Below are 27,786 nucleotides of genomic sequence, written 5' to 3' on the forward strand. Positions count from 1 at the left end.
TGTTATGTGCTGGATTGTCTCTGGGGCATCTTTACACAGCCTGCACCTGGGGTCTTGCCTGGTGTGATAGACCCCAGCCTCTATGGATCTTGTGCTCAGAGCTTGTTCTTGTGCTGCCATGATTAGTGCTTCTGTGCTGTCTTTCAGTCCAGCTTTGTCCAGCCACTGGTAGGATTTCTGGATATCAGCCACCTCCTCTATCTGCCGGTGGTACATACCGTGCAGGGGCCTGTCCTTCCATATATATATATATATATATATATATATATATATATATATACACCTATCTGCTTATAACCTCAAGTGGCTACACTGTTGCATTGGCTTCATTTTTTATCCCAGCAGTTGCCGCATGCTTGAAACAGGGAAGAGTCGGTAATACAGCCCTGCCAAAAGCTTATATTTTGGTACAAATTAAAGAAATGAGACATTGTGTGCCAGCGCGTGAGCTTTACAGGAGCTGGTGAGTGGATTATGTGACCTTCGGACAGAACCAGAATAATGGTTTCCTGTTTTTTACGCTAAGCTAACTGAATGCTGTGTATGTTTGCTGTACAGATCTGATACTGGCATCGGTGTTGTCATCTAACAGTCTAACACTTGTGACTCTTCAGTTTTTAAAGTTGCGTTAACTAATCGCATTAACATCTCCCGATCCTTACAGACAGAGTTGCAAAATTTGTTTACAAGAGCTAACTCCTGTGTGGCAGACACAGTAAGCTCCGGTCTAAAACAGGATAATGGTATTTCTCAAGAACCAGACAGCCAGCATACCTCCCATAGCACTTTCCAGTGATGACATTGTCCAGAAGAGATAAGCCAGAGGAAATGAGTCTAGCTGACAATGAGTTTGTTGTTTAGTTGATTGGTCATACAGGTACAGTAACTGTAAGCAGGCTCTGACACGTTCCTATCTTCTCTTCTTTGTCTCCTCTCCTTCTGCAATGCTTGCTGCCAATCACATGGATGTACCGCCTTCATTTTTTAGGATCCTCCATCTCTTACTTTGTTTTTCTTTCTTTTCTTTTTCTTCTTTTTGGTTGAACTTCTCTATCAGCCAGCTGGGAGTGACTGCCTTTGAAATCTGAGGCCCTCTGGGGGCCCACACATACAGTAATGACAGGGGTACTGGAGCACCTGCTCAGGTTTTGGGCTGGGCTGTCCAGCTTTGATGGGGTTAGGCCCTCCTTTCATTTTACTGCTGATTTTCTTCAGATTACTCTCAGCAGGCCAAGGGGCACCATAAAACATCATACTCCACTGGAATGCCTTTAATAGTTTGCCAGTCTCAACATAGTGCATCCCTGGCTGGCAAGGTGCTTTTATGAGCTGAGATTCTTGTGTGCCCACCCGTTGGTCCGGATACCCACCTCAGCTCATTGGCCCACATCGGATGGTGAGGACAGAAGAAAGGAGCCACTCTCTCCTGGTTACAGAGCAGAGAACAATGTCTTCTCTCTTCTTCCTTCTCAGATCCCAGCATCTTTAGTTTGAGATGTGTAACTTGATATGGTGTCGAACCCGTCCAGTAACTTAGCCTCTCAGGAAGGGAGACGTACACTCAGACTCTTGTCCAGACAGTCCACTCAGACTCATCCCCCTCCGCATGCCCTCATTTTCCACTTCTTCCTCATTCCCATCTTCCTCTTATTTTCTTTTCATACATTCATCCTTCTTTCCCCATTTATGCTGTCTGCTTTGTAACCTAAGTCAAATCCCTCCTGATTGTCTTATTATCCTCGAGCAAACAGACGCACTGCGTTGCCGTTGTCCAGTGAAGCTGGGAGTTTTATTTAAGGTCTGCATTGAAGGCTTCAAAGCGTTTTCACATGCAGGGGCTTTTGTTTCTGGAACTGGAAGAACCAGTCTGACCACACTGGCCTTTGAGAGGGCTCACAGTGCACAAAGAAGTGAGCAGGAGGGAAGGGTGTAGTGTAACTAGGAACATACAGAGCTCGCTTAGCTTAGTCCAAAATGTTGATATGGGCCCAAACCATCTGTTTAGACCAGTGTAAAGTCTTCCTGCAGGTCAGTGGCTGAAGCAGTTTCCTCTTTATCCACGCACCTCCCAGCTGCCATCGCAGGCTGGGAAACACGAGTCATGTGATGTCATCATCAGTAGCGAGGGTGACAGAGAGAAACAGGGCGTGCATGGGATCAGGAGCAGAGAAGTGAAGTTTCAGGTGGACAAACACAGGTAAACAAGTGTTTTTTCCTTCTACATTTCCTACTATTTAAAGACACTCTTAGTGTAAAAAAGTTAACTTTGCCTCTCTGTTCACCTCATGTCTGCTTATGATTTGGGTTTAGATTTGTTTACAATGTTCCTTTTATAAAAGTGAAAGTACCTCAATTCTGGTTTCAGCTCAAAGATCCGTGTATCTACTAGCATTTAATACGCAGCCCCGATTTCTCCAGGGAAAACTTGACTAATTTGCATGCCAGTAACCTTAAAATGCGATTTAAGGCAGCGCTGTCAAAGAGCAGCCTAAGCTGCAGAGAGAAGAGGGAAGCATCCTGATTGTTAATCACTTTGCCCACGAGGAATTCTTGTTTGCAGTGAAGCTGATTTGGAATTAGCTAACTTTATAACTGAATCTTTTCCCTACGGGGATGTGACGTCACTCGGAGCAGCAGAATCAGCCTTCCAGGTTGGAAGTGATGTGCTAATTAACGGTTAATTATTGAATGGTCCAGAATGAAGCCGTACGGTCCTCAAATAATAATAAACGGGGGTACTTGCCTTCCAGCGAGCGTTGCATTGAGAGCTCATTAATAATATCACGCTTTCTTTTTCTGTTATATCTGAATTATCTCTGGTCTGATGGTCTATTTGTGTCTCTGGAATTCCCCCTGAGGTCTATTCATGAATTCTGTACCCAGGCTGAGCAATTAGATTTAATTTAACTGACTGTGTTCTCCAGTCAATTAAATTAAATCTAATTGTTTTTGAGATTTTTTTATTTTTGCAACAGCAATCAAAACAAAACAACCTCATCTAGGTGATATTTCGCATATCATAGTTTTTCTTGCGGCTTTTGTTGTTAGTGTAAACTCTCTACAGTAAACTTATGACCTCATTTGGCTGAATAAGGTGTTTTCCAGTAGCACTCAATTCATTTACAGGGAAACTTCAGCCAGGAAGGGGGGGGACACTGATCTTCTGACTGGGCATCGGCCTTCGTCAGCATCAGTGTTTACTACCCGACATCATCCCTCTTCAGTTCTCTCTCTCTCTGGTGCAAATGAGATCAGAAGGATTTGCTGGGATGTGATCGGCAGAGCAGTTTCACCTGCACACGGGTCACTCCACGTGTGCCTGTTAGCTTCTGAGTCCAAACCAATTTTTAGCTGCGGTGCATCCGTTTTCCCATGTTGATTGTGCCGAGTGTGTGGCCTAACATCCAGGGCGTCCCGATGGATGCTTGCACACTCTTTGCAGCTGTTAAGTGGAATTGATTCAGGTGTAGGTCGATGTGGGAACCACTCAATTTCCATCGATGTAATCACAGAACGGTGACTCCTGCGTGAACCGCTCCAGGAAACAAAGAAGCCACAGTGAGTCTCTGCTCACCCCTCCTTACTGTAAAGAATTTAATAAAAAGCCTTTATCAGCTCAGTTTAACATTATGTTACCTGCAGCCTATGATTATGTGGCTGAATAATCGGTCACTGAGTTGTTGTTGTTGGGCTGCCGTTACCAGGTTCTCATGGGAATAAAGTTACTTTTGATAACAGATTAAAAATGTCCCAAAGCCCTCAAAGTCCTCCAGCAGGGGAAACGGACAACATCAGCCACATCAGAGCTCCACGTGTTAAGTAACGGCATGGCACATTTAATCATTACCCAGTGAGAAATGTAAGGAATGTGGGTTTGTTTCCTCACACTGCTCTCGGTGGACTTATGCTCTGCGCTGAACATGGCTCTGCTGATAGCAGCAGTTGGCAAACACTATACAGGCTTTACCTGTTATCCACAGAAACCAAGCAGAACTTGAACTGGATTCAGAATCAAGTGTAATAAATATCATGCCGTTGTTACAAATGCCAGCGAAGGTGAGTAAAGAAATATTTTAGCATGTTGCTGGTTTTATAGCTGTTGGTTTTCTTTTTAAAATACGGAAAATACAGAAAAAAAAATCTATATTTTCCTTTTACAGAATGCCGGACATGCATTTTCTCAGCATGTCAGGCATCATAAACTGCATATTAATACAAAATTATCACGCAGATTAGATTTAAGTATGAAAGTAAGAAAATTATAATCCAGCGCCAAATTGTGTCATTCTTGGTTAGTTGAAATTGCACAAGCTAAAGAGTAAACGATGCGAAATGCTGACCAGTTCATGAGCAGCGAACCTTATATTTAGAAGGCAAAAAGTGAGAAATGAACCATGAAAATCACCATAATAAGTTTATCTTGATAGATAAAATGAAAAAACAGCATAACAATGGCACGTGTCATCAGGAGCTTGCTCGGTGAGGCACTGTTGGGTTTCCCTTTATAAAGTCAGATATCTTTGAGGTTATTGTTCAGTACAAATGAAACTGCACTGAATTGAACAGCTTCAGTTCTTTGTGGCTTTTATTCTCTATTCCTCTAAAGCGCTGCTGTAGGGTGGGAGCAGCATTCTCCCCCATATTTCTGCACTCTGTGTTTTAATGATGGCGGTGGAGAGCGCTGACTAACACATCCAACACGTCCAAATTCTCCCATAAAATGTTCAGTTTGGTGTAAATCTGGACTGTAAAAGTCAAAAGCATATTATTAGAACAAAGAGCAACTCTCTTCTCTGTATTGATTTGAAGTGACCTGCCTCCTACCAACAAAGAAGAGCTGCTGCTGGATCCTATCACTGAAGGGGTCAAGGATTCAGTTTTTCCTCCGTAGTGCATCGCCTAAAAAAGGCTTTCTCTGCATATTATTGGTTTCAGGAAAATAAGATTTCTCTCCCTCTGTTTTTTTGTCCTTTTTTTTGTTTTTACACCATTTCAAAAAACAATTCTCTAGTAAATCTTAGCATTTTTAATGAGTTCGGCTACCAAAAAAATAGCAGCGCTCTTTAGTGTGCTACATTCTTTATTTTCATATCCTCCACGTGTGTCATTTTCATATTTAAGACCTTAGCTAAAAAGTTGCTTTAAAAACAACACCTACAATCAGCAAAATTTCTTGGCAACTCTTTGATTCCTGATTAGCGTCAAATTCTTTTCCCATCATAGAGTTGTCAGTAAACTCCGGACTTCTGATTGCTAAACCTGATACTGCTGTAATTGCAAACTATGATGCATTTCACGTGGGAGAAGAAATCCCGACTGTTGTAGCAACAAGTACTGTAATAGGAAGGGCTTATGGAACAATACGTTGTTTAGTTTGTTCAGAGATTAAGGCCTTCATCTCGGCTCCCACGCTACTATCTAACTCATCGTCTCTTGTGGCTGAAGAGCAGTTTTTGTTTTGAATAGCGGACCCACATGTTTTTCTAAAGCTTCGTTTAAAGCGTCTTGTGGAACTAGTCGTGTCGTCCTGTATCATTTCTATTTTTTATTAGATGCAAGCCAAAGCCTGAGTCAGAATTTGTACAGTTATATTTGTGAACATATGGAAATGCTAACAATTTAGCACCATCAGAAATCCAATAGGAACGTGTAAGTTATGGGAAAAGATGGAATAGCAACAGCCCCATCCTGTATGTCATACAGCTTATATCATCATCAGCTATTTACATTGATTGTTATACATTTCTTTTATGTTGTTTGCGAGCCTTGATCTACCTGTAAGTCATAATCATACTCATTTGAGCAGTGTTTAAAAGCGACACGTTTACACAGACACTAAAAGAGGAAACAACTTTGAACACGTTAACCTTCCCATTAATATCAATAAAATCAACTGATTGTAAGGATAAAAATAAAGATGGAAATGACCACAAACGCAAAACAATACTTTAACCCTTTAAAGCCTGAACTATGAAATAATTTAAAAAAAGTTTTACACATAATTAATAATTTTTTTTTGAAATAATTAAATATTCCATCCATCCTCTTTAGATTGTCCTCATCAGGGTCACAGAGGGGCTGGATGTTGATGATCTGGTGCGACATGCAGTTGCTCTGTGGGATGGATAAGCATGTATGCTTTGTGGAAGTGTGATCTGTAAAGGAGTGAAAGGGGCAACCTAAAACAACAGTGAGGTCAGCTGCTCCACACAGCTGTGTATCTACACCTCAGCAGAACAAATCCACACAATCATAACTTCCCTAATCCTAAAACACCTATAAATATTTTTTTTGTCCTCGTAAGGGAGGGTCCTCGAAACATGAGTCATATCAGGACTAGACGAACGTAGACAAACCCACATGTAGAGGTTGAACTTATAACCTCACAGATGGAGCAACGCAGGCATTTGTCCAAACAAACTTGTGCAATTCTTTTCACACTGCAAATTGATCATATTTTAACAAAACCTGCTCTTATTACTGAGTCACAGTTACATAAAAACCACAGAAGGGATGTTGGTGCATAAATTCCCCCCATAAATAACACAAATAATACCCATGGCGCTGTGAGAGCAGGTGCCTGCGAGGGCTCTCCCTTGTGCTGTCTTGCCAAATCAAACTGATTTATGTAACATCAGTCAGCTACAGATCAATATGGTGCAGCCGGTCAATCCAGATAACACCAACATGGCTGCTGTGGTCATTGGATTCTTTGCAGAAATACTGCGAAGTCAACAGAGGCATTATAGCCAAAGCACACTGTGCAGGCCTGCGTCGATAGGCAAACTGATGCAAAGTGAGGAAACCCACATCAGCCTGAGAGGAAGTCATCACCTGATTTACTGAAAGGCAGACGCAGCCAGTCAGATCACAAACGTTAGACTTCTGTATCGAGCTGAAGCTCTCTTAAGAGTAATCCTGCAGGTTTCTTTAAAAAAAAAAACCCTGCTGAACTTTGAGTCTCACGTAAGTTTCGTGGTTTTCTTTTCTGGGTCAGTAATTGTTGATCCAGCTGTGGATTAGTTCGAGGTCTCATCTACTCAGGGATCAGAGCGATTAAGTTGCCAGCTCACATCCACTGACAACATCAATTTTGAGAGTAAAAGGAAAACAAGATGAATGATATGCATGTCAGGATTTTGTAATAAATATATGTGACATGCCACATGCAGCTGATACTGGTACTGGTGCTCAGTGGCTTCTGTTTTTATGTGAAGAGCATTTTTCTACCATATTAGTTTCTCTTCACTGGCTAAATTGAATCTAAAAGAGGTATTGAGACCTTGAGGTATTTCAAGTAAAGCACTGCACCACATGAAAGTACATAAAAGATGTGGTGTTGAAACTTACAAATCCACTGTTTCGCACACTATGTGTTTCAACCATTACCAAAGAACAGCTGCAGAAAGCACTTTAAAATCAGATGATTCTTTTGGATGAACCCTCTACAAGTGACTGCCTGAAATCTGGAACCCACAGGCGTCACCCATTCTTCCGTTTCCTCCCTTGAGATGCTCTGCCAGGCCTTTACAGCAGCCACCTTCAGTTGCTGCTTGTTTGTGGGTCTCTCAGCCTTCAATTTTGTGTGTAATAACTGAAAAGCATGCTCTTCTGAGCTGAGATCAGGTGACAGACTTGTCCATTGATAATGTCAGATTGCTTTGCCTTGAGTCTTGCAACATTTGTCTGAATCTGAGCAGAGCATATGGCCCTGTGCACTTCAGTCAGCAGTGACATCACCAATAAACACCAGTGACCAGGGTCCACAGGCAGACATGTGTGCACATGCAGTAACATTTATCCTGCCACATTTGACAGATAACACCATGTGTTTTGGTTTCATCTGTTCAAATACTTTTTTAAAGCAGGTTCTTTCAGGTTATTTCTGGCAAAGTCTTATCTGGTCCTCTCACTCTTGAGTGTAAGCAGTGGTTTGCGCCTCGTCTAAACCCTCTCTGTCTCTTGATTGTAGACTTTGACAATGATACATTTTAGTTGTCTCCTGTGGTCGTCCAGGTCTTTTGGTGTTGCTGAGCAGGCCAGTGCATTCCTACCTTTTAAGAATGCATCAGACTGTTGATTTGGTTATTCCTAGTGTTCCTAGTGTTATTTTGCTTCTCCAGCCTAATAATGGCCTCCATCACTCGCACTGTCTGAGGCTGAAATGCAACAGTGAAAGACCTAAACTGCAAATTCAACACTCTGAATCAGCTTTAGATATGCTGCTGCTTGTGAAATAATAAGGCAACAGGCCTCACTTTGCCATAAAACCGCTTATCAGTTAGTTGTCCATTAATTTTTAGTCTGAAAATTGGCAACTGTGTATACAAGTGGCTTTAATTCCTAGACAGTCAATGCAAAACTGTTGCTAAAGCCTTTGATTTACGACTAAAAGTCTTCACTTCAATCACATATTGATTGTTTGACTTCAAAACTGCTGCGGTGGCAAAATTATAAAGTTGTGGGGCGTTTTTTTCCAAACAAATTTGGGATCTAAGCGCATGGTGGAAACTTGCCATCACACAGTACGCCAGTCCTAAATCATACCCTACGTAATCATTCATTTTCCTCTAAATGAAACTATAATTTACAAAATGGATATCATGCTGTAACCAGTGATTAAGACCATAAGCTCAGTAGGAAAGTGTTTGCCGAGGTCATAAATCAAGCGAGATTCTAACAATTTCTTTCTTGTAGGTTTCTATACAGTCAAACTTCAATTTTAAGGCAGAGGAGCCTCCTTTTAAAACACAGGTGCTAATAGACACATTGGCTTTGCAGCTTTTCAGACCCCATAGGTACAGTTTATGAATTAAAATCAAACAACAGCCACTGATATCATTAAAAATAATTCCCCTCTCGCCACTGCGGGTGGTCTGTCCTTCAAGCTCGGGTCCTCTACCAGAGGCCTGTGAGGTTGAGGGTCCTGCACAGTATCTTAGCTGTTCCTAGGACAGCACTCTTCTGAACAGACATCTCGAATGTTGTTCCTGGGATCTGCTGGAGCCACTCGTCTAGCCTGGGAGCCACCGCACCTAGTGCTCCGATTACCACTGGGACCACTGTTATCTTCACTTTCCACACTTCTTAAGCTCTTCTCTGAGCCCTTGGTACTTCTCCAGCTTCTCATGTTCCTTCTTCCTGATGTTGCTGTCATTCGGTATCACTACGTCTATCACCACGGCCGTCTACCACCACTATGTCTGGTTGGTCAGCCACCACCATTTTGTCCGTCTGTATCTGGAAGTCCCACAGGATCTTAGCTTGGTCATTCTCCACCACCATAGGGGGCGTCTCCCATTTTGACCTGGGGACTTCCAGGCCATGCTCGGCACAGATGTTTCTGTACACTATGCCGGCCACTTGGTTATGGCGTTCAATGTATGCCCTGCCTGCTAGCATCTTGCAGTCTGCTATTATATGCTGAATTGTTTCAGGGGCATCTTTACACAGCCTGCACCTGGGGTCTTACCTGGTGTGATAGACCCCAGCCTCTATGGATCTTGTGCTCAGAGCTTGTTCCTGTGCTGCCATGATTAGTGCTGTCTGTGCTGTCTTTCAGTCCAGCTTTGTCCAGCCACTGGTAGGACTTCTGGATGTTAGCCACTTCCCATCCTTCCATGATGGTTCCTCTCCTTCCTCCTCTTTCTTGGGTTTTTGCTGCCTGAGGTATTCACTGAGCACGCGGTCGGTTGAGGTAATCTTCCTGATGTATTCGTGGATCTTTGTTGTCTCATCCAAGACTGTGGTACTGACACTCACCAGTCCCCGGCCTCCTTCCTTCCGCTTAGCGTATAATGAACGAACATGTGCAGTAATAGTAGGGTTTACAGACGAGGGTTCCTAAAATCCATCGGCACTTGCTTCGTGGAAATTGCAGAATGAAATGTCTGTGTCTGCTCTCAGCTAATTGCTCAGTAGCATGTATCTATAGCCATGACAAAATATGACCTTTAACCTCTGTATAAAAGGCACTGGGATTTTATGTCTATGTTCTGCAATATTGTGTGGGGTGGAGTCGTAGGAAATGACGTAGGCAGAAGTTGGGGGTATCGCGATGCTACTTGAGAAGAGGAGATTTTTTCTGTGTTAGTTCTGTTACCTCGTAAGCTGTGTTCCTGGTTGCCATCCTTCACGTGATGCTCCGAGTGTTAAGTTCATGACTGGAAGTAAGTTTCCTTAAATATGTTCATTTTCCGATTCTGATGTTGGCCGTGGCTTTAGTTACATTCTACCGCATTGTAGCACCGCATTTTTTCATCTCGTGACTCGAAGCATGTGCCGCCGGCCGCCGCCATTATGTAGTAATTTTATTCGGCCACACGATGGCGCCAAAGTCCTTTGTTTACAGTTAGAGTGGATGTTTCGGCTATGTATGACATTCTCACTGTGTTTAATTGTGTCCTTTCTGTGTTTGGAGCAAGAGATGTAAGATTGGCGTAGTTCAAATTATATATGTCCTGTTATGTGTATATTCAGATGGATGTGTTGGTTTATTTCATGTAATCCTTTATATTTATCTTAGTGAAGCTGTTGCTGTATATATTTATATACTCATGGCAACTTGTTTGTTACTACAGACTGCTGGCAACACTGAGCATCTAGGTGGCAATAAAACAGCTGGCGGTGACAATCCAGCAAAGTGGAAGCCTGTTGTCCTCCTTCCTGTATCCTGACCGATACACCATCTTGTTAGCTGCTGAACCTAAAAGAACTAGCCCTCACCAAGTACTCCTCAACATTGGTCCTTCGAGCCGGATGAGTTATCAAGATGGAGCCAGATGGAGCGACATGTCCTGATGCAAGGCCTAAACGCCATACACGTCGACCAAGCCGGTTTGAGGACTTTGATGTTAACTATACAGGCCACCTCTTTAGGGAAATGCTGCAGTGGGATACCCCACAGCCTCACACAAGAAGCGACAGAGTTCAGCCTCAGTATAGTCATACGCCACCCCTCTACAGCGACAGGGATGGGGCCTATTACAATACACCCCCTCCACTGGGAAGAAGTGAACAAGATGTGGACCTTAATAGGAGCCTCTCACCTGAATTTGCACCTTCTAATTTGCTAGGGTCTTCAATACACACATTTCATACAGAATTCAGAGCCTTGCAGGCCGAAAGAGAGCAGCTACTCCAATCACAGCAAGTTTTACAGGAGGGCCTCAAAGAACTGAAGGAAGCAAAGAGTGACCTCAGAGAGCTGATTGAAGTGGCTCACCTGCTGAGGAAGGATATGGCTCACCTGACTGCCTCACAGCCTAGCACCAATCATCCCCCCAAGCGCGGTTCAGGAGAGGTATACACCACCCCTGAGACAATGCCACAGGAGGAGGATGAGGAGGTGTGGCCTGACCCACCGCCATGGCCTGAACCGATGGAAGAGTTGCACACAGGATTCTCCCAAATGAAGGTTGACGAACAATACTCCGATGATGGTGTACAGTACCACCCTCTACCCCGCACACCATATTTCGCTGGTGAGCCTTCGCTGCCTAGTCATCGCTGCACCCTATATCAGGACCCTGTGGTTAAGGATGGAAACACGTTTCATGCCCCTCCACAACACTCTGTGCCACCCCCCTGCTGGGCACCAAGTAAGACAGGTTTGCTCCCAACCAAGCCTGTTCCAGCCAGTTCCCCCTCTCTTGTCACTGGAGTAACCAGTGGGCACGGCAGCAACCCATCTGCTCCTCTTTCGGCTGAGCTAGTGTACAGGGGGCCCAAACCAACCATTCCAAGGTTCATTCATTCTGATCCCTCTGAGTTTGCTAGGCTCCGCATGGCTTTAGAGAACCTACTCCCTCCTAATGCTACTGAGCTCTTCAAGTATCAGATACTTGTGGACCACCTCAAACTAGATGAAGCTCGACTTATTGCCGATGCTTACCTGAACTCACCCAAGCCTTATACTGACACCATGGCAGCCCTCCACGACAAATTTGGACAACCTCATCAGCTCGCCTTGAGAAAGATAGCAAGTGTCCTGGATGGTCCTGAAATAAGGCGAGGTGACACAGTAGCCTTCCAAAGGTTCTCCCTTCAGGTGCAGTCACTAGTTGGGCTGTTACAAACATTAGGACTGGAAGGAGAAGCGGAGTTGAACTGTGGGTCCCACGTTGCCCGACTAATAAGTAAGCTTCCTGCCGAACAGAGAGCTGATTTTCGTCGACACCAGTTTAAACAGCCCGGGAGCACCTACACTCTGTACGACCTATCTGCATGGCTTCGTCAGGAGTCCTGGTGTCAAGGATTTGACGGCCAAGCAGGTGTAAGAAGCAGTAGAGAAAGGACCAGTGTAAAGGCTGAGGCCCGTCCAGGCCGACAAACCGTGACAGTCCTACATAACCTAAAGGGGCCATCAGAACACACTTTTTCACCAGTGAAGGAGAGTCGAGCTAGAGGGAAGGTTAAGAACAAAGCCTACTGTGCCTACTGTGAGAGCACAGAACACTATTTCAGCCAATGTGATGATGTAGCCAAGCTCTCCAAAGAGGAAATAAAGGACTGGATACAGGTCAACAAACGATGCTGGCGCTGTGCCCGAACTCATTTAGCTGCTCAGTGCACACTAAAGAAACCCTGCAGCCGCTGCCAGGGTAAACATCTGCTGGCTCTTCACGAGGTAAATGCCAGGACAGAAGGAAACAACGCTGGCATGGCTGCAAAGGAGGAAAGCTGCCTAACCAGTTCGGCTTCGGGCTCACTCTACCTTGATCGCCATGGGGCTGGCAATCGTGTCATGCTGAAGATTGTACCTGTGCTTTTGAGCCATGGAGAGCGGACTCTAGACACCTATGCTATACTTGATGACGGTTCAGAGAGGACCATGCTGCTCCCTGCTGCTGCAAAGACTCTTGGTCTGGCAGGCATCCCGGAGGACCTGCCATTACGAACCGTCCGCCAAGATATTCAGATGCTTCATGGACATACCGTATCCTTCAGCGTCTCTGCTGCTACCAACCCCGGATCCTACTACAAGATTGATGGAGCGTTTACAGCTGATCGTCTCAACTTAGCTCACCATACTTATCCTATCGACCAGCTGAGAAGGAAGTACAAATACCTGCATGGGATCCCGGTCCCTGCCCTGAAGGAAGCCAAGCCTCTGCTTCTCATTGGTTCAGACCAGCCACACCTGATCACCCCCATAGAACCAGTCCGCCTCGGCCCACCTGGAGGCCCAGCAGCAGTCCACACCCGGCTTGGCTGGACCCTTCAAGGGCCAAGTCTTTTCATGGGGCGGCAGACCCAGCCTGTCCTATCCCTGTATACATCCGCCCAATCAGACGAGTTGCTCAAACATGTGGAGCGGCTCTGGCAGGTGGACGTGGTGCCTTACCGATCCGAGAAAGAGGTCACTCGGTCGAAACAGGATCAGCAGGCTGTGGCCCTGCTCGAGGCAAGAACAACTCACAGGATGGTCGATGGAGTCTTCAGGTATGCTACACCTCTACTCCGTCACCCACAGATGCCGCCACTGAATGCACCAAAGGAATCAGTCATGCCCATGCTTCGAAGCACAGAAAGGCGCCTGTTAAAGGATCCCAGTCGGGCTGATGCCTACAGGGCAGAAATGCAGAAGCTGATCCAATCAGGAGCCGTGAAGGAAGTTACGCATGAGACTTCGCCCAAGGAGAACTGGTACATACCGCATCATCTTGTCAGTCATAACGGGAAGAATCGCCTGGTGTTTAACTGTTCCCATAAATACCTTGGACAGTCCCTGAACCAGTTCCTGTTGCCTGGCCCTACTCTTGGAGCTTCCCTGCTGGGGGTGCTGGTCAGGTTTCGTGAACACCCCATAGCTGTGAGTGGAGACATCAAGGGGATGTTCCATCAGGTACTGCTCCTCCCTGAAGACCGGCCCCTGTTGAAGTTCCTTTGGCGGGACTTAAAGGTGAATGAACCCCCTAAAATCTTCGAGTGGCAGGTCCTGCCATTTGGGACAACTTCAAGCCCCTGCTGCGCCACCTTCGCCCTGCAGCATCACGTGATGGAGCACACACAGCCTGACGACAGCCTGAGATTCTCCATCGAGAGGTGTTTCTACGTAGACAACTGCCTACAGAGTGTTGGCTCACCGGAAGAAGCGAGAGATCTGGTGGATCGGCTAAGAGAGTTGCTGAAATCAGCTGGCTTCGAGCTACGTCAGTGGGCTTTTAATGATCCAAGTGCCCTGAGCCATTTGCCTCCAGAAGCTAGATCACAGAGTCTGGATCTGTGGCTAGCCGAGGACAAATCCAACCCGCTAGAGACCACGCTCGGGCTCAGCTGGGACTGGAATACCGACTCCTTGGGTTATAAGCACAGGCCCGTGTCCTATGAGGTGCCAACCCTCAGAAACATCTATAGAGTCCTAGCCTCACAGTACGACCCTTTGGGCTATCTGTTACCCTTCACCACTCGGGCCAAGCTCCTTCTCAGGCAGTTATGGGATAAGAAGCATGGTTGGGACGACTCGAATCTTCCCTCCACCCTCCTGCAAGCTTGGTCTGACTGGGAGGTGGAGCTTCAGTTTTTACCTCACCTTACCTTCCCACGTGCCTATGTTCCTGCCAGTGCTAACTTAAAGGGGGCCATTCGTGAGGTGCACATTTTTGGGGATGCTTCTGAGAAAGCTTATGGAGCGGTGTCCTATATGAGGACTGTAGAACAGGATGGGCAAGTTCACCTCACCTTCATCCTAGCTCGCTCCCGGGTAGCCCCCAAACGAGCTCTCTCTATTCCCCGCCTCGAGCTCTGTGGAGCTTTGCTGGCAGCGCAGCTGGCCAGTACCCTGAATAAGGAACTCACCTCAGCGATTGAAAGAACAGTCCTGTGGTCTGATTCGACCACTGTTCTTACCTGGTTGAGCTCACAGTCCTGCCGCTACAAGGTTTTTGTAGGAGCCAGGGTAGCTGAGATACAGGAGTTGACGGAACACTGTACCTGGCGCTACATAGACTCAGAGAGTAATCCAGCGGATGACCTGACGAGAGGGAAGGCTCTGGCCGAGCTCAAAGTGCCTAATCGGTGGTCGAATGGACCCCCCTTTCTGCTCAACAGTCCTGACACATGGCCAGAGAACCCGAGCTCCGAGCCCAGTAATGACGAACTTGAGCTCCGGAAAACAGTCTTCTGTGGAACCTCTATCACCTCCACACCTACCTGTCAGGATGGAATGGTGTGCAAGACTTGGCAGGAGCTCTTGGATATTACTGTTAAAGAGCTTTGTGGTCAGGGACTCTCGACTGCGCCATCTAGGGCTGAGGACTATCAGAATGCTGAACAGGCCATTCTCCGGCAGGCTCAACAGGAGTCATTTCCTGAGGAGTGCAGATTGCTTTCAGAAAGGAAACCTGTCTCATCCAGAAGCCGCTTGCTTACCCTGGCACCTGAACTGGATACCTCAGTGGGCCTCATCAGAGTAGGGGGTCGGTTGCGACGCCTAGAAGGTCTTGACGGACCTATATTGCATCCGATTGTCTTGGATCCTTCACACCCTTTCACACGCCTGCTTATCCAGAAATATGATGTTGATCTGCATCATCCAGGCCCCGAACGGGTCTTCGCGGAGCTGCGGAGGTCTTACTGAATACTGCGTGGAAGAGAGGCAATTCGCAAGCACCAGCGAACCTGTCCTGAGTGTCAGCGTTGGAGGGCACAACCCTCTGTTCCCAAGATGGCTGACCTTCCAGCTGCTCGGCTTAGACTGTACAAACCAGCCTTTTACTCAACCGGTGTTGACTGTTTCGGGCCTATGTTTGTGAAGGTAGGAAGACGTCATGAGAAACGCTGGGGAATCATTTTCAAGTGTATGACGACGAGGGCGGTACATCTTGATCTCCTAAGTAGCTTAGACGCGGATGCGTTCCTCATGGCCCTGAGGCGATTCATAGCCAGAAGAGGGACACCGGCAGAGTTATGGTCTGACTGTGGGACCAATTTCAAAGGGGGAGAACGAGAACTCAGAGAAGCCTTTGCCAACATGTCAGAGACATTGCAAGGGAGGCTCGCCCGTCAGAAGATCAGATTCCAGTTCAACCCCCCGGCAGCCCCACATTTCGGAGGTGTATGGGAGAGGGAAATCCGTTCAGTGAAGACAGCTCTGCGCACCTGTGTGGGTTCCCAACCTCTTCACGAGGAGGTACTCCGTACAGTTCTGCTTGAGGTTGAATTGATCCTTAACGCAAAGCCCTTAGGCTACGTTTCCACCGACGTAGCCGATGTGGACCCTGTGACACCCAATAGTCTCCTCATGGGGCGGCCTGATGGATCACTACCCCAGGTGGTCTACTCTGAGACAGAGAACCTCAGTCGGCGACGTTGGAGGCACTCACAGATTCTTGCTGATCAGTTCTGGGCAAGATTCATCAGGGAATACTTGCCTGGCTTACAGGCAAGGCAGAAGTGGCAGTCAACTCCTCCTGAACTTCTGGAAAAGGCAGTTATTATGGTTGCAAATCCACAGCTGCCTCGAGCCTTGTGGCCAATAGGCCATGTGATTAAGGTTCATCGTAGTGATGATGGACTTGTCCGATCTGCTGATGTGAACGTTAATGGACGTGTTTACACCAGACCAGTTGCTCGGTTGGTAGTTTTACCTGCCGTGCCATCGGAAGACAGCGATACTAAGCAGAATAGCAAGTCGCCTCCCTCAACTGATTAGGGAGCCTTTTTTCGGGGAGCAAATGTGTAACCACATTTGGGGGCGGCTGTATAAAAGGCTCTGGGATTTTATGTCTATGTTCTGCAATATTGTGTGGGGTGGAGTCGTAGGAAATGACGTAGGCAGAAGTTGGGGGTATCGCGATGCTACTTGAGAAGAGGAGATTTTTTCTGTGTTAGTTCTGTTACCTCGTAAGCTGTGTTCCTGGTTGCCATCCTTCACGTGATGCTCCGAGTGTTAAGTTCATGACTGGAAGTAAGTTTCCTTAAATATGTTCATTTTCCGATTCTGATGTTGGCTGCGGCTTTAGTTACATTCTACCGCATTGTAGCACCGCATTTTTTCATCTCGTGACTCGAAGCATGTGCCGCCGGCCGCCGCCATTATGTAGTAATTTTATTCGGCCACACGATGGCGCCCAAGTCCCTTTGTTTACAGTTAGAGTGGATGTTTCGGCTATGTATGACATTCTCACTGTGTTTAATTGTGTCCTTTCTGTGTTTGGAGCAAGAGATGTAAGATTGGCGTAGTTCAAATTATATATGTCCTGTTATGTGTATATTCAGATGGATGTGTTGGTTTATTTCATGTAATCCTTTATATTTATCTTAGTGAAGCTGTTGCTGTATATATTTATATACTCATGGCAACTTGTTTGTTACTACAGACTGCTGGCAACACTGAGCATCTAGGTGGCAATAAAACAGCTGGCGGTGACAATCCAGCAAAGTGGAAGCCTGTTGTCCTCCTTCCTGTATCCTGACCGATACACCATCTTGTTAGCTGCTGAACCTAAAAGAACTAGCCCTCACCAAGTACTCCTCAACAACCTCTGTTAACCTCTGGCGTATTCATCATGAATAGGGGCAGTGTGAAACCAAACACTGGGCAGTGCCACGTCCAATCATCAGGCAAATTATAGCCCATGTTTCACAGACAGACCAGTTGTCATCGTGGGTTTCGTGACATGAAGTTTAACCTTTCATGCGACACCCTCCCTGTCCCTCAGTTAGAAAACAGACAAGAATCACCCAGAAGCACTTGTGCTTGAGGCGGCATTTCCAGTTGCATCCGTTTGGACTTCACAGATGCTAAATGACATAAACGCTACCATCGGAGACGCAGAAGAAATAACATTTAATGAGCCTGCTCTTTAGTGTCTAGTTTCTTCTGAATGGCCTCTGGGCCTGTGGAGAGGAACTACATCCCCCGTCTGTAATGAATAACCTGCTAACAATTAGAGACTGCTGCGTAGCACTCCTGTGCTGTCATGCCCCAAAGCCAGAGAGACACTCTCACACTCACTCATTACAGGCTAGCATGTAACAGTCAATCACAGAGCGGAGCTCTTCTTTGCTTCACGTGTAGTATAAGGTACCTTCCCTATCGGCCTCAGGCACAGCTTACCACACTGCTGCTGCTCCTGCTGCTGACACATTTAGACTCTCAAAGCACCCTCATATAAAACAAGACTCACATTCACTTACATCAGTTCCATCTTAAACTCTGTTTTTAACGTAGGACATTAATAATTACTGTATATTACAGTAATTATTTAAACAATTTATAATTAAGTGAATAACTAACACAAGAATAGAGCTTGTGCTGGAAATTCACCCAGGACTCTGTTACATCTGGTGTGCGCTGCCTGCCGAACGGCACCGTAGGACAAAGTGCACCTCTTGATTTTTGTAACGATGACGTTGCTGGCCATATGCAAAGTGACCAGTGTGGTGGGTATATCAAGGTATATCCTTAAGTAAACGCCGTGACTCATTAGCTTGAAAAATCACCGTTAGCAGCATTAACTTGAAGTAATCGTTTAATGTGTGACTTTATCAGTCTCTCACTCTTCTTTCGGATGTTGTTTCAGTTTATTATCATGTGCAGGAATTTATTTGTGCACCGCTCTCTGAAGGTCCCACCACAGCATTTCAGGCAGGTTGAACACTGGACTTTTGGCTGGGCCTTTGCGACACTCTTTTTCAGTCATTCTGTTGTAGATCTGCTGCCATGCCTGGATCACTATCCTGTACCATGACCCAATTTTAGTCAAGCTTCAGCTGTCAGACTTCAGAATGCTTTGGTATACAGAGGCATTCATGGTCAGTTCAACAACTGCAAGGTGCCCGGGTCCTGTGGCTGCAAAACGAGCCCAAATAATCACATCTCCACCACCGTGCTCAGCAGCTCCTATAAGGTGTTTGCACTGTGCATTATGACTACCACAAGATGCTGTCACAGCCTTATTTTTTGATGGGAAGTGTCCCTCAGGACAGGCTGACAGAGTAGGTGTTAAATATAGTTGCAGAATTCTCTGTAGAATAAAAGAACTCGGCCTAATGGTAGCAGCTGCATTTTCCACAACTGACAGAAAATCTAGCGAGTGCAGCTTTGATAGAGCTTATATAATGAAACAGAGAGTGCGTGCTGTGTGGGAGTTTTAGATGTAACCTGTAAAACTTACCCCACAAATGTAAACAAACTTTGATGGTGAGCAGGGGAGCGAGAGAGTGAGTGTCGAGGGAAGAGGGCAGAGGATCTGCGAGTTGTGCACATGCCTTTCTTTCTTTTCTTTTTTTTTGGGAGTGCGCTGAGTGACCGGCGCACACACAAGTGTGAGTGAATGTCCGTGGGAGTGAGCCTTTAGTGCATCAAACACTGACGAGCCCGAGCTTGTGTTCTGCTAAGCATCTTTGGAATTTGGCTGCACCGCGACTCTCTCCTCTGTCGGAGACCCGTTGTAAGGGTTTGAAATGTTCCCTCTTCAAACTCGAGCATTTCATTGAAAAGCATACAGGAGGTCTGATTACAAGATCTCAGGAGGGATCGTCCTTGAAGTGCTCTTCTTCAAGGCGTGTTTTGTTTTCTTTGTGACTGCAGTAAAGTGGTAAGGGTATGGTTTTCTAGAGGACACGGAGAAAGGCGCATGCAGGGTTTTTTTTCGTTTAGCAAGATGTGTGAAGTATGTGTTTCCTGACAAATATTTTCTAATTTTGGAAATTGCAATTATGGTGTTGTTTGAAGACAGGACGTGATGGTCAGCTCTGTACAACAAAGTTGACAAGTGGTGCTAGCAAAACATAGCCCCTGTGCATCTCTTGCAAAGAAACACATCAGAAGAATGCGTGTGCATGTGAAAGTGTAAAGCATAAGAAGCATCTGTTATCTTCACAAGGCTTGAATTAAAAAAAAGGTTTAAAAAAAGCTGATCGCTGCTTTAAAGGAAGCATAAATCAAGAGCAGACTACTTTGAATCGGACTATAACTGTTCAAGGCTGGTTGAAGGTGCTGCTTTGATGTGCACACACGCACGTGTGCGATTTAAGGGGGAGTGTTGCATTTCAGGGCCCTTTGGCTAGTTGGGGCTGGGCCGTAAATCTGGCCTTGTCTCCCAGTTTACTCGGGCCCATAAACTAGAAAGCAATTATGGAAAACAACTGGATGCAAGATTTCTTCCGTCCTTCAAGACTTGTGGTTGCCTGCTGAAAGGATTTTTATCCTCTTATCTACCCAAAAGGAATAGCATTGCCTCGCCCACCCCCTCACCCCGAGCTCGGCTTCCCTTTTTTTTTTTTTTTTTTTTTTTTTTTTCTTCTAAATGACATCAGAAACAGCAGTATGCGACATTACGTGATGGCAGAGCTTCAGTTCATCCTTTGTCATTTTTTTTTTTTTTTTTTTTTTAATAAATAGGACAGGGGGAATGAATGAGAGAGAGAGGGGGAGAGAAAGAAAGAAAACCAAAGGGGAGAAGAGACGGTGAGAAGGGGGGGGAAGAGAGACAAAAAAAAAAAAAAAAAAAAAAAAAAAAAAAACTCCTGGGTCACCTGTATGGAGAAAAAAAACAAACAAACAAACAAACAAAAACAAACAGAGGAGACCGCAAACAACAAAGAGCAACATAATAATAGAGAAAACAAAGCACCATACCATCACAATAAACTAGCTAGTCATAGATATCAGTATTTACTAAGTAATAAACGATATTGTGCAGCACGCAAGATAGATAGCGCACAGTGTGCTTTGAGGCAGCAGCCAAGAAAGCTTTAGTCCGCGTCTGTGAATACCCATGTGTGCATACCTGTGTGGATCAGCATGCTTGCATTCCAAAGGTTTCTCCATGTAATGATCTGCTAGGGAGTGTGGGGGGGCCACAGCCCCGTCCTCCAGGGTGTGAAGCGGGTATGGAGGAGATCAAAACTCCAGACATCCAGAGGCCCCCAGAACACAAGAGACCAAGGAAGACCAACAGAGGGGCAGCCGCGCCACTGTCCCAGTAAGAGCTGAGGAGAGTCCCAGATGAGGGCTCGCCCAGCAGCCGCGGAGCAGAAGTCAGGGGGAGTTGCAGTGACGCGCCCGTGAGCTCCGCCGGCCCCCAGCTGCGCCTGAGTGACCGAGCCCTAGGCCGAGAGGCCGGGGGCACCCCACCTCCAAAGGGGCCCGAGCGAGCCCCAGGCCCCAGGCCCCGACAAGCGGCCGCCAAGGAGTGAGCCGGTGTGTACCCGGACGCCCACCCCCAGACACAAAGAACCACCAACACACCGACACCTGAGGGAGTCCGCCACCGGCAGGGGAAGTGGTGGTGGGTGGAGATAGGCCTCCAAACCTTGGAGGGCCTGAGGTGTCCCCAGAGAGGTGGCGTCTGATACCCAATCTGACATATAGACACAGACATACAGGCACACACAGACACAAACATCCATTCCCACCCTCATGCTCTCATATGCACTCACTCCACACTCAACCAACGTGGAGACAGACATAAAGAGACGCTGTACACACAATCACACTCCCCAAGCGTACTCTACAAACCGGGTCTAGGTACCCTTGCCCCTGGAGGGGGGAATTGCACCCAGACCCAGGTGGTGTTACCCTTTTCCCTGCGGTGGGGAGAGGCAGACCACCCCGACTCCGCAGCAGCAGGGAGGCCCCACACCCCAGACCGCAGTCGGACGGCCAACTCCTCCTACTAGCCCTCCCGCTCCAGCAGGCCGCAGAGAATGGGGGTGGGAGAAGACTCCAAACCTCCCTCCACCCGCTCATTGTAGTGTTGATGCATATGTGTTCTAAGGTGCAATTAAAACCCAGGAGGGCATGGAGCTACCTGCCAAGGAGCAGCAGGTAAGCGCATAGTCCCTCCTGCTAACCCTCAATGACTAAGTGTATTTAAAATCGAGCTCGGCTTCCCATCAAGAATCGATTGGGCTCTCGTATATTTGGTAGATAGAAGGCACGTGCCGAGTAAAGTAGTCGGGCTAAAAATACTGAGTCAGACCTTGACCAGTGCCCATTAGGTTTGGCACACTCATGATTTATTCATTTGGTGTCAAACACACACACTCATTTAGGCTCACACACATAGTTCATGTCACTCTCTGACCCAGGTCTCAGATGGACAGCAGCAGAGAAGCAGACTTGTTAACAAAGCGTCTGATATTCATTATCAGTGATTATCGGGTGTCTTTCCTCAGCCTGAGCTCAGCATGTTATATCGGCTTATTAGGAAGCGGATGTTTTAGTGGAAATTTTGTTTTGTTTTTTAACTTTTGGGGGGGGGGGGGGGGGGGGGGGGGGTAGTATCTCATGAATATAAACATGAGTAGCTTGGTCTGCTCTGATCTGGGCCTGGCTGAGAGCCCCAAATGGAGTGGGCTGGAGCTGCCTTTGCACAGCTCTCTCTGCCCATTTTAACCATTTGCATAATTGCCATAACTGTCGAGGCCAGCGGTGCAAAACACTTGATAAATGTGGATTGTATTAGAAGCGAGAGGAAATGCCGGAGTGCCACTGTGGGTGTCTGTTCTCAAATGTGGTAGAAAGTAAGAATAAAATAAGGATGCGAGTATGTCACGTGCGTGAATCGACAGCTGGAAGGCCCAGTCATCAGCTGGGATGAGCCTAGGTCTGATCTCCAATATATTCCTGCCTGGCACGCTGACTTTTTTTTCTAATTTCAAGATTCATTTAAATCGTTAAGCAACACAACATTATAAATGGAAATTGCACATGCAGTTTCTCTTTAATAAGTACAGGCTGTTTCTTCATGCTTGTGCCTTCTAAGTAATGCACATAGTAATGCACATAGTGTTGACTTTGATGGCATTTTGCTGTTGCATAACTGGAAATGTGCTGCTTATTAGCAGTCAGTTCCACTGACTAGTCTTTGCTCATTTTCCCATTATTGCTCTTACTAACGCAGGCTTCAGTAGGAGCAAGAAAACTCTAATTTTACAATGCTTTTAGGGACTCTTGTGAGATTTATGAGTCACCTGCTAAGCAGCATCCTGGGAGAGAAATAATCAAATACCCACACTTCTCTTAGAGAAGCTTACTCTGTCAGGTTCAGTCTCATGCTGGCATACTTTTACCTTAGAGTGTTTTTTGGCAGCTGCGTCTCAAATAGTGACAAATTGCACAAAGAAGGCAAATTTATCACCCCCCTCCACCCAGGCTGTCTGTTAATGTATAATGTAAATAGAACTAGTTGCTGACAAGTAAGTGTGGTCAGGACCGATGCTAAGTATTCGAGATTGGTAGTAAATGGGCTAAAACAAGTAAAAGGTCCTTATATGGCCTCTTTGAAGTCTAACTGTTCTTTAGGTGCCACATCAGTTGGCTGAACATGAAGGGAACCCCCTCCTCCCTCGGGTCCTGTTTATAGTCGGAAAGGCTGCGGCGTACTTGCATGTTTTATGGTCTCGAGAACGTTTTATGGCTGCTGGGGGTGTTTATGCACGGGAAGAGAGAGGGTCAAAAGGGTGAAATCAATAGTGATCCTTAATGAGGTTGCTGAAAAGAAGGAAAGGAGCGGATATGTCGGCAGTGAGAGAGAGGCTGTATGGTGAACACGCTGACAGAGTAATCAGGCCTCTTACTTGGGTATTCTGGTGATTTAACAGCTTGTTTCGTTTTGGCAACAGATAATGCAAATGAGTGTATTTCCAACAGTAAATCTAGTGTCATAAAACAACACACGGTGTGACAGGCTTTCATGAAAGGTAGGAAAATTTGCAAAGAAAATGAGCTGCCACAGGACTTGATTTTCCATAATGTGCATTGTCAACCAAAAAGCACCTCACTCTGCCTTTTTTAAGGAAATGAGTTGTAGTAACCTAGCTGGATCAGAGTTGCATAACAGGCTTACGATGGGACATATGCTGTCCGACCTCAGAGGAAAACAGCATTACCCTGACAGGGTACACGTTTCACATAATCCTGTGGTCTTTTCCCTGTGGGGAAACATAACTCAAGCCTCAGAGATAGAAAGATAACCGTGATAACACGTTTGGGGATTTGCCCGCTTTTGACATCATTTCGGTTTCATTGCTGTTGTCTAACGCGCATTGAGCTCAGCTTTTACGAGTTTGTTTTCTAGTGCGGTGCTGTGCTCGGCTGCAGTGGGAGGCTGCGTTGTTCTAGCTGTGCTGTTGGACAGCTGTCGGTACAGACAAACACAGCTGATGAAACGCGTGTCAGCTCAACCGCGTCCTCAGAGGATTAACATCCACTAACAGTAGTAAGAGGGGCAAGAGGTGGGGTTTATTTCAGCAAAGGAGAAAAGCCAGTGTCAGTCGCTCCAACATTTTGGTCCACAGTGAAAATCTAAAAAAATACTGGATGTGAATCTTTCCAGTAAAATATGTCAGGACATTATAAATGGATTGGCACATTTATTACAACCCCAATTCCCCCCAATATTGGAACATGGGCAGTTAAAAGATGGAAAAACAAGTGGTACTAAAAAGAAAAAAGCTGGAGGAACACTTTTATAACTAATTAGGTTAACTGGCAGCAGTTCAGTAACATGACTGGGCATAAAAAGAGTATTCACAAGTCTGCACAAAACTGGGTCTACAAATAGTTTATCAAATTCATTATAATGTTCCTCAACATGAAATTGCAAAGACCATGAATATGTCATTATCAACAGTACATGATATCATCGAAATTATATCCACAAGTATTTTAGGTTAGTATCTTGCCCAAGGATATTTGGCATGCAGACAAGGGGAAGCCAGGAATCAAACCACCAACCTTCCGACCTGCTCTGCCCCCTGAGCTACAGCCACCCCTGCGGTTTCCATTGTATTAATCCAGTGACTCATTCTCTGACCTCTACTTCCTATTTACTCCCAGTGTTTTGGTTTGCATGCATTTGCATCGCAATGCAAAAGATGCCTTGTAAATGCATGCCTTCTACAGTGCTGGTGGTAAACATCAGCCTATTGGCATGACAGTGGAAGCTCGACTTTGCAGCTCTGCAGAGCTGCTACCACAGTCACAGACTCCTTTTCTATAGTTTGACATGTATAAAATTTACCACTAGCAATATTTGTGATCAGTTTATCTACTAAAGAATGACAAAACTCTGACACTCTAGGTCAACAAAGCATTTGAGGCCACAGTGAAAACGCTATGGACAAACATCAAATTAACTAATTCTTTGTTTTTCTCTTTTTTACAGAGCACCTTCTCTCCCCACTGTGACCTGTAATCAATGGCAACCTCGGTCCAGACTCTTCCTTTGACTCGTGGCCCCAGCAAAAACTTCCGCGACCCCTGCCCAGCCCCGCCCCTGTCCCCGCGTTGCGGCATGGGAAGTGTAGGCAGTCTGGTGGAGAGGCCGGATGTTTCTCCGACTAAAGGCAACCGAGCAGTGCCCCAGGTGAGACCGAAACACAGCAACGGGCTCTTGAAGAAAGGCTTCACCCAGAGAGAGCTGCTCAACTACCTCAACATCAACAGGTGGGTTCTGATGAGGAAAAAGTTCCCTCGTAGGAATTCGAAACATCAGGTTTTTGAAGGTGAAAAAGTCTGCAAGGTGGTATAAAAATGATAGAACTTGACCTAAGCAGGCTTACTTTGCTTCCAAACAGAAAAGAGCCTAAAGCGAGCCCGAGCAACGACGGCAAGAAGGATATTATCCCGGGCCTCAGCGCTGTCAGTGCACGGGAGGAGGATAACGTTTATGCTAAGGTTTACCATAAGGATGGCACTGAGGTAGATCTTACAAAGAACTCACTGCCAAGCGCGGGCAAGTACGAAAAGGTGAATATGTTTCTTTATAGTACTGCGAATAGATCCGTTCAGAAGTTTTATTTCTTGATGTATCAAAGAAACTCAAAGGAGGATATTCTCATTTTCAGCAAGTTTATTACATGGCTGCAAAATACAACTAAAACTTTAAATGTAAGAGTAAAAAATGTTAACTTCATGACCAAGGAGACTCAGTAAATATAAGAAAAAACTCAATATTTTGAGTAAAACTACCTATAGCATTCTCTACAACGGTCAATACAACAGTCAATATGAGGCGTTCTGCACAGATCTGCACAAATGCAGATGAATGACTTCCCATTGTTTCCTTTTTAGAAATGATTTACAGTCAGTGAAATACTTCTAGGGCTGTGGTAAATTGATCCATATCACATTTATACATCACTGGCAGCATGCTGAAATACCCCCATGGCGTTGTCACCTAGCTGTAAACATCTTCCACCTCACTGGCACAGATTGACAACCTGCTCTGAATTTATTGCACCAATCAAATATCACCTTTATTTCCCTGCTTGAATTAATCAACGCTATTGATTTAAAAGAGACATCGTGATTCATGTTTCGTAGCCTTGCCACCTCTCGCTACTATCTTGCTTCCTCTCCTTTAGGCACGTTTGAGGTCTTCGGCCTTTAAGCCTGTGACCCCCAAGAATTTTAGCTCAATGCAAAACCTCTACCCGTCTTCCAAATCAGAGGACGTGGATCATGGCCTCTCTAACGGCTTGCACAGAGCGTACGCCCATGTTCCCAAAGCCGTCTCCACCTCGTCGTCTTCTTCCTCACCGTCACGTCACGGAGGACCGACGTCAGCCGGCAACAAGGTGAGCTAACGCTACAACCTTCATCCATCCTGTTATTATTATCTCGTTTACCTTTGTTAATCTTGGCGGAAAGCTGCGAGTTGCGAGCCGGGGGAGCGAGATCATAGGTGCACAACAATTAACTATGCGCGACTTATTATAAAATTCATTTCCATCCATTATTTATGGCTAAAATTAAACTTTTTTCAGCTCATTAATGCTACACTGATGAACAGCTGTATAATTATGACTGTGTAGGCCCTCTCCTCGGTGTGTGGGATGGGCCAGGAAGATGACAACTTGTCAGACTCAGGCCATAACTCCATGAGCAGCCTGCCGCCGTACCGACCTCCCTTCCGCCCACACCTGTCTCACATCAGGTCTGCTGCAGTATTAGTCTTAACTATACTTTGAGCTGAAAAGCAGTGTTGCTATATTTGATTTTTTTTTATGGTTAATGACTGTGTGGGTTGTGATAATAGAAGAGATTTTAATGGCCTTTGTGGATTCTTTTCTTCTTCTTTTTTTTTTTTTTATTTTTTTTTTAAAATAGTGCATCTATGGGCCACATCAATACCATCGGCTCCCTGGACCGCACCTCTCTGGGAATGAAGGCTGTGGGGTCAGGGGGCGTGCCTATTGGGGAGATGGCATGTCGAAGCATGGCTACTCTGAGCCGTATTGCTCCATATAGCGCGGAGGCTCCACCTCCTTATGAATGGACGCTCTCCCTGTCTGTGGAGGAGGTGGTGAGTCCTGGGGGGGATGAGTGGTGGGTGTGATTTAAAGATTCCTAAATGCTTCATGCTGTTGTCTTTTCCAGGTGCGGGATCTGGAGGAGCGCCTGGTGGAGAAAGAGCATGAACTCAAGCAAATGAAGAGAAACCTGGATGAGAGCGAGGGCGCCATCGCACAGGTGACTCTAATCATCTTCTTCTTCAGAATCAGTCTACGCACCCGTCTTCATCACCCTTTAACATCTGACCTTTTCATCTCCTCCACCGCATTCAGGTGTTTGAAGGGAAGCAGCGTCTGTGGGAGAAGGAGGTGGAGGAGCTGAAGCGCCTGTATGCTGCTAAACTGCGTCAGGTTTCCCAGCATGCCCAGCGTTCCCAGCGCAGCCTGCAGTTGCAGCTGTTTAAGGTCCAGCAGGAGAAGAACCGGCTGCAAGAGGAGCTCGACGGTATGAGAAAGGAAATGTGCCGGGAGGCTGGAGCAGTGCCCAGGCAAACCAGTCCGACTCTGGAGGAGACACAATGGGAGGTGAGGCCG

The 27,786-nt window shown here is 46.0% G+C and overlaps 2 protein-coding genes across 3 annotated transcripts in view; both read left to right on the plus strand.

Annotated features, from left to right (window-relative positions):
- n4bp3 (NEDD4 binding protein 3) overlaps nucleotides 1-27,786 on the plus strand; it is a 37,146-nt gene that overhangs the window by 6,727 nt on the left and 2,633 nt on the right. The window contains exons 1-8 of one of the 2 annotated variants that reach the window (XM_004541056.4): nucleotides 3,910-4,056; nucleotides 25,122-25,402; nucleotides 25,534-25,705; nucleotides 26,323-26,535; nucleotides 26,773-26,894; nucleotides 27,068-27,263; nucleotides 27,338-27,430; nucleotides 27,526-27,777. In XM_004541056.4, coding sequence (XP_004541113.1) covers nucleotides 25,155-25,402; nucleotides 25,534-25,705; nucleotides 26,323-26,535; nucleotides 26,773-26,894; nucleotides 27,068-27,263; nucleotides 27,338-27,430; nucleotides 27,526-27,777 — 1,296 coding nt within the window. In that variant the 5' untranslated portion in view covers nucleotides 3,910-4,056; nucleotides 25,122-25,154. Of the gene's footprint in view, nucleotides 1-3,909; nucleotides 4,057-25,121; nucleotides 25,403-25,533; nucleotides 25,706-26,322; nucleotides 26,536-26,772; nucleotides 26,895-27,067; nucleotides 27,264-27,337; nucleotides 27,431-27,525; nucleotides 27,778-27,786 lie in introns of those variants that run through there. The other variant, XM_004541055.6, reaches the window with a different exon arrangement.
- Nucleotides 351-15,583, plus strand: LOC143421799 (uncharacterized). Its single transcript, XM_076891714.1, has 2 exons — nucleotides 351-2,197; nucleotides 10,581-15,583. Exon 2 carries the CDS (start codon nucleotides 10,772-10,774, stop codon nucleotides 15,578-15,580), a length of 4,809 nt encoding a protein of 1,602 aa, XP_076747829.1. The 5' UTR covers nucleotides 351-2,197; nucleotides 10,581-10,771; the 3' UTR covers nucleotides 15,581-15,583.

This window comes from Maylandia zebra, linkage group LG2 (assembly GCF_041146795.1).
Source record: "Maylandia zebra isolate NMK-2024a linkage group LG2, Mzebra_GT3a, whole genome shotgun sequence".
Taxonomy (NCBI): domain Eukaryota; kingdom Metazoa; phylum Chordata; class Actinopteri; order Cichliformes; family Cichlidae; genus Maylandia; species Maylandia zebra.

Bases quoted from the DNA above. Each gene is read 5' to 3' on its own strand.
- LOC143421799 (XM_076891714.1), top strand. From the start codon at position 10,772: ATGGAGCCAGATGGAGCGACATGTCCTGATGCAAGGCCTAAACGCCAT.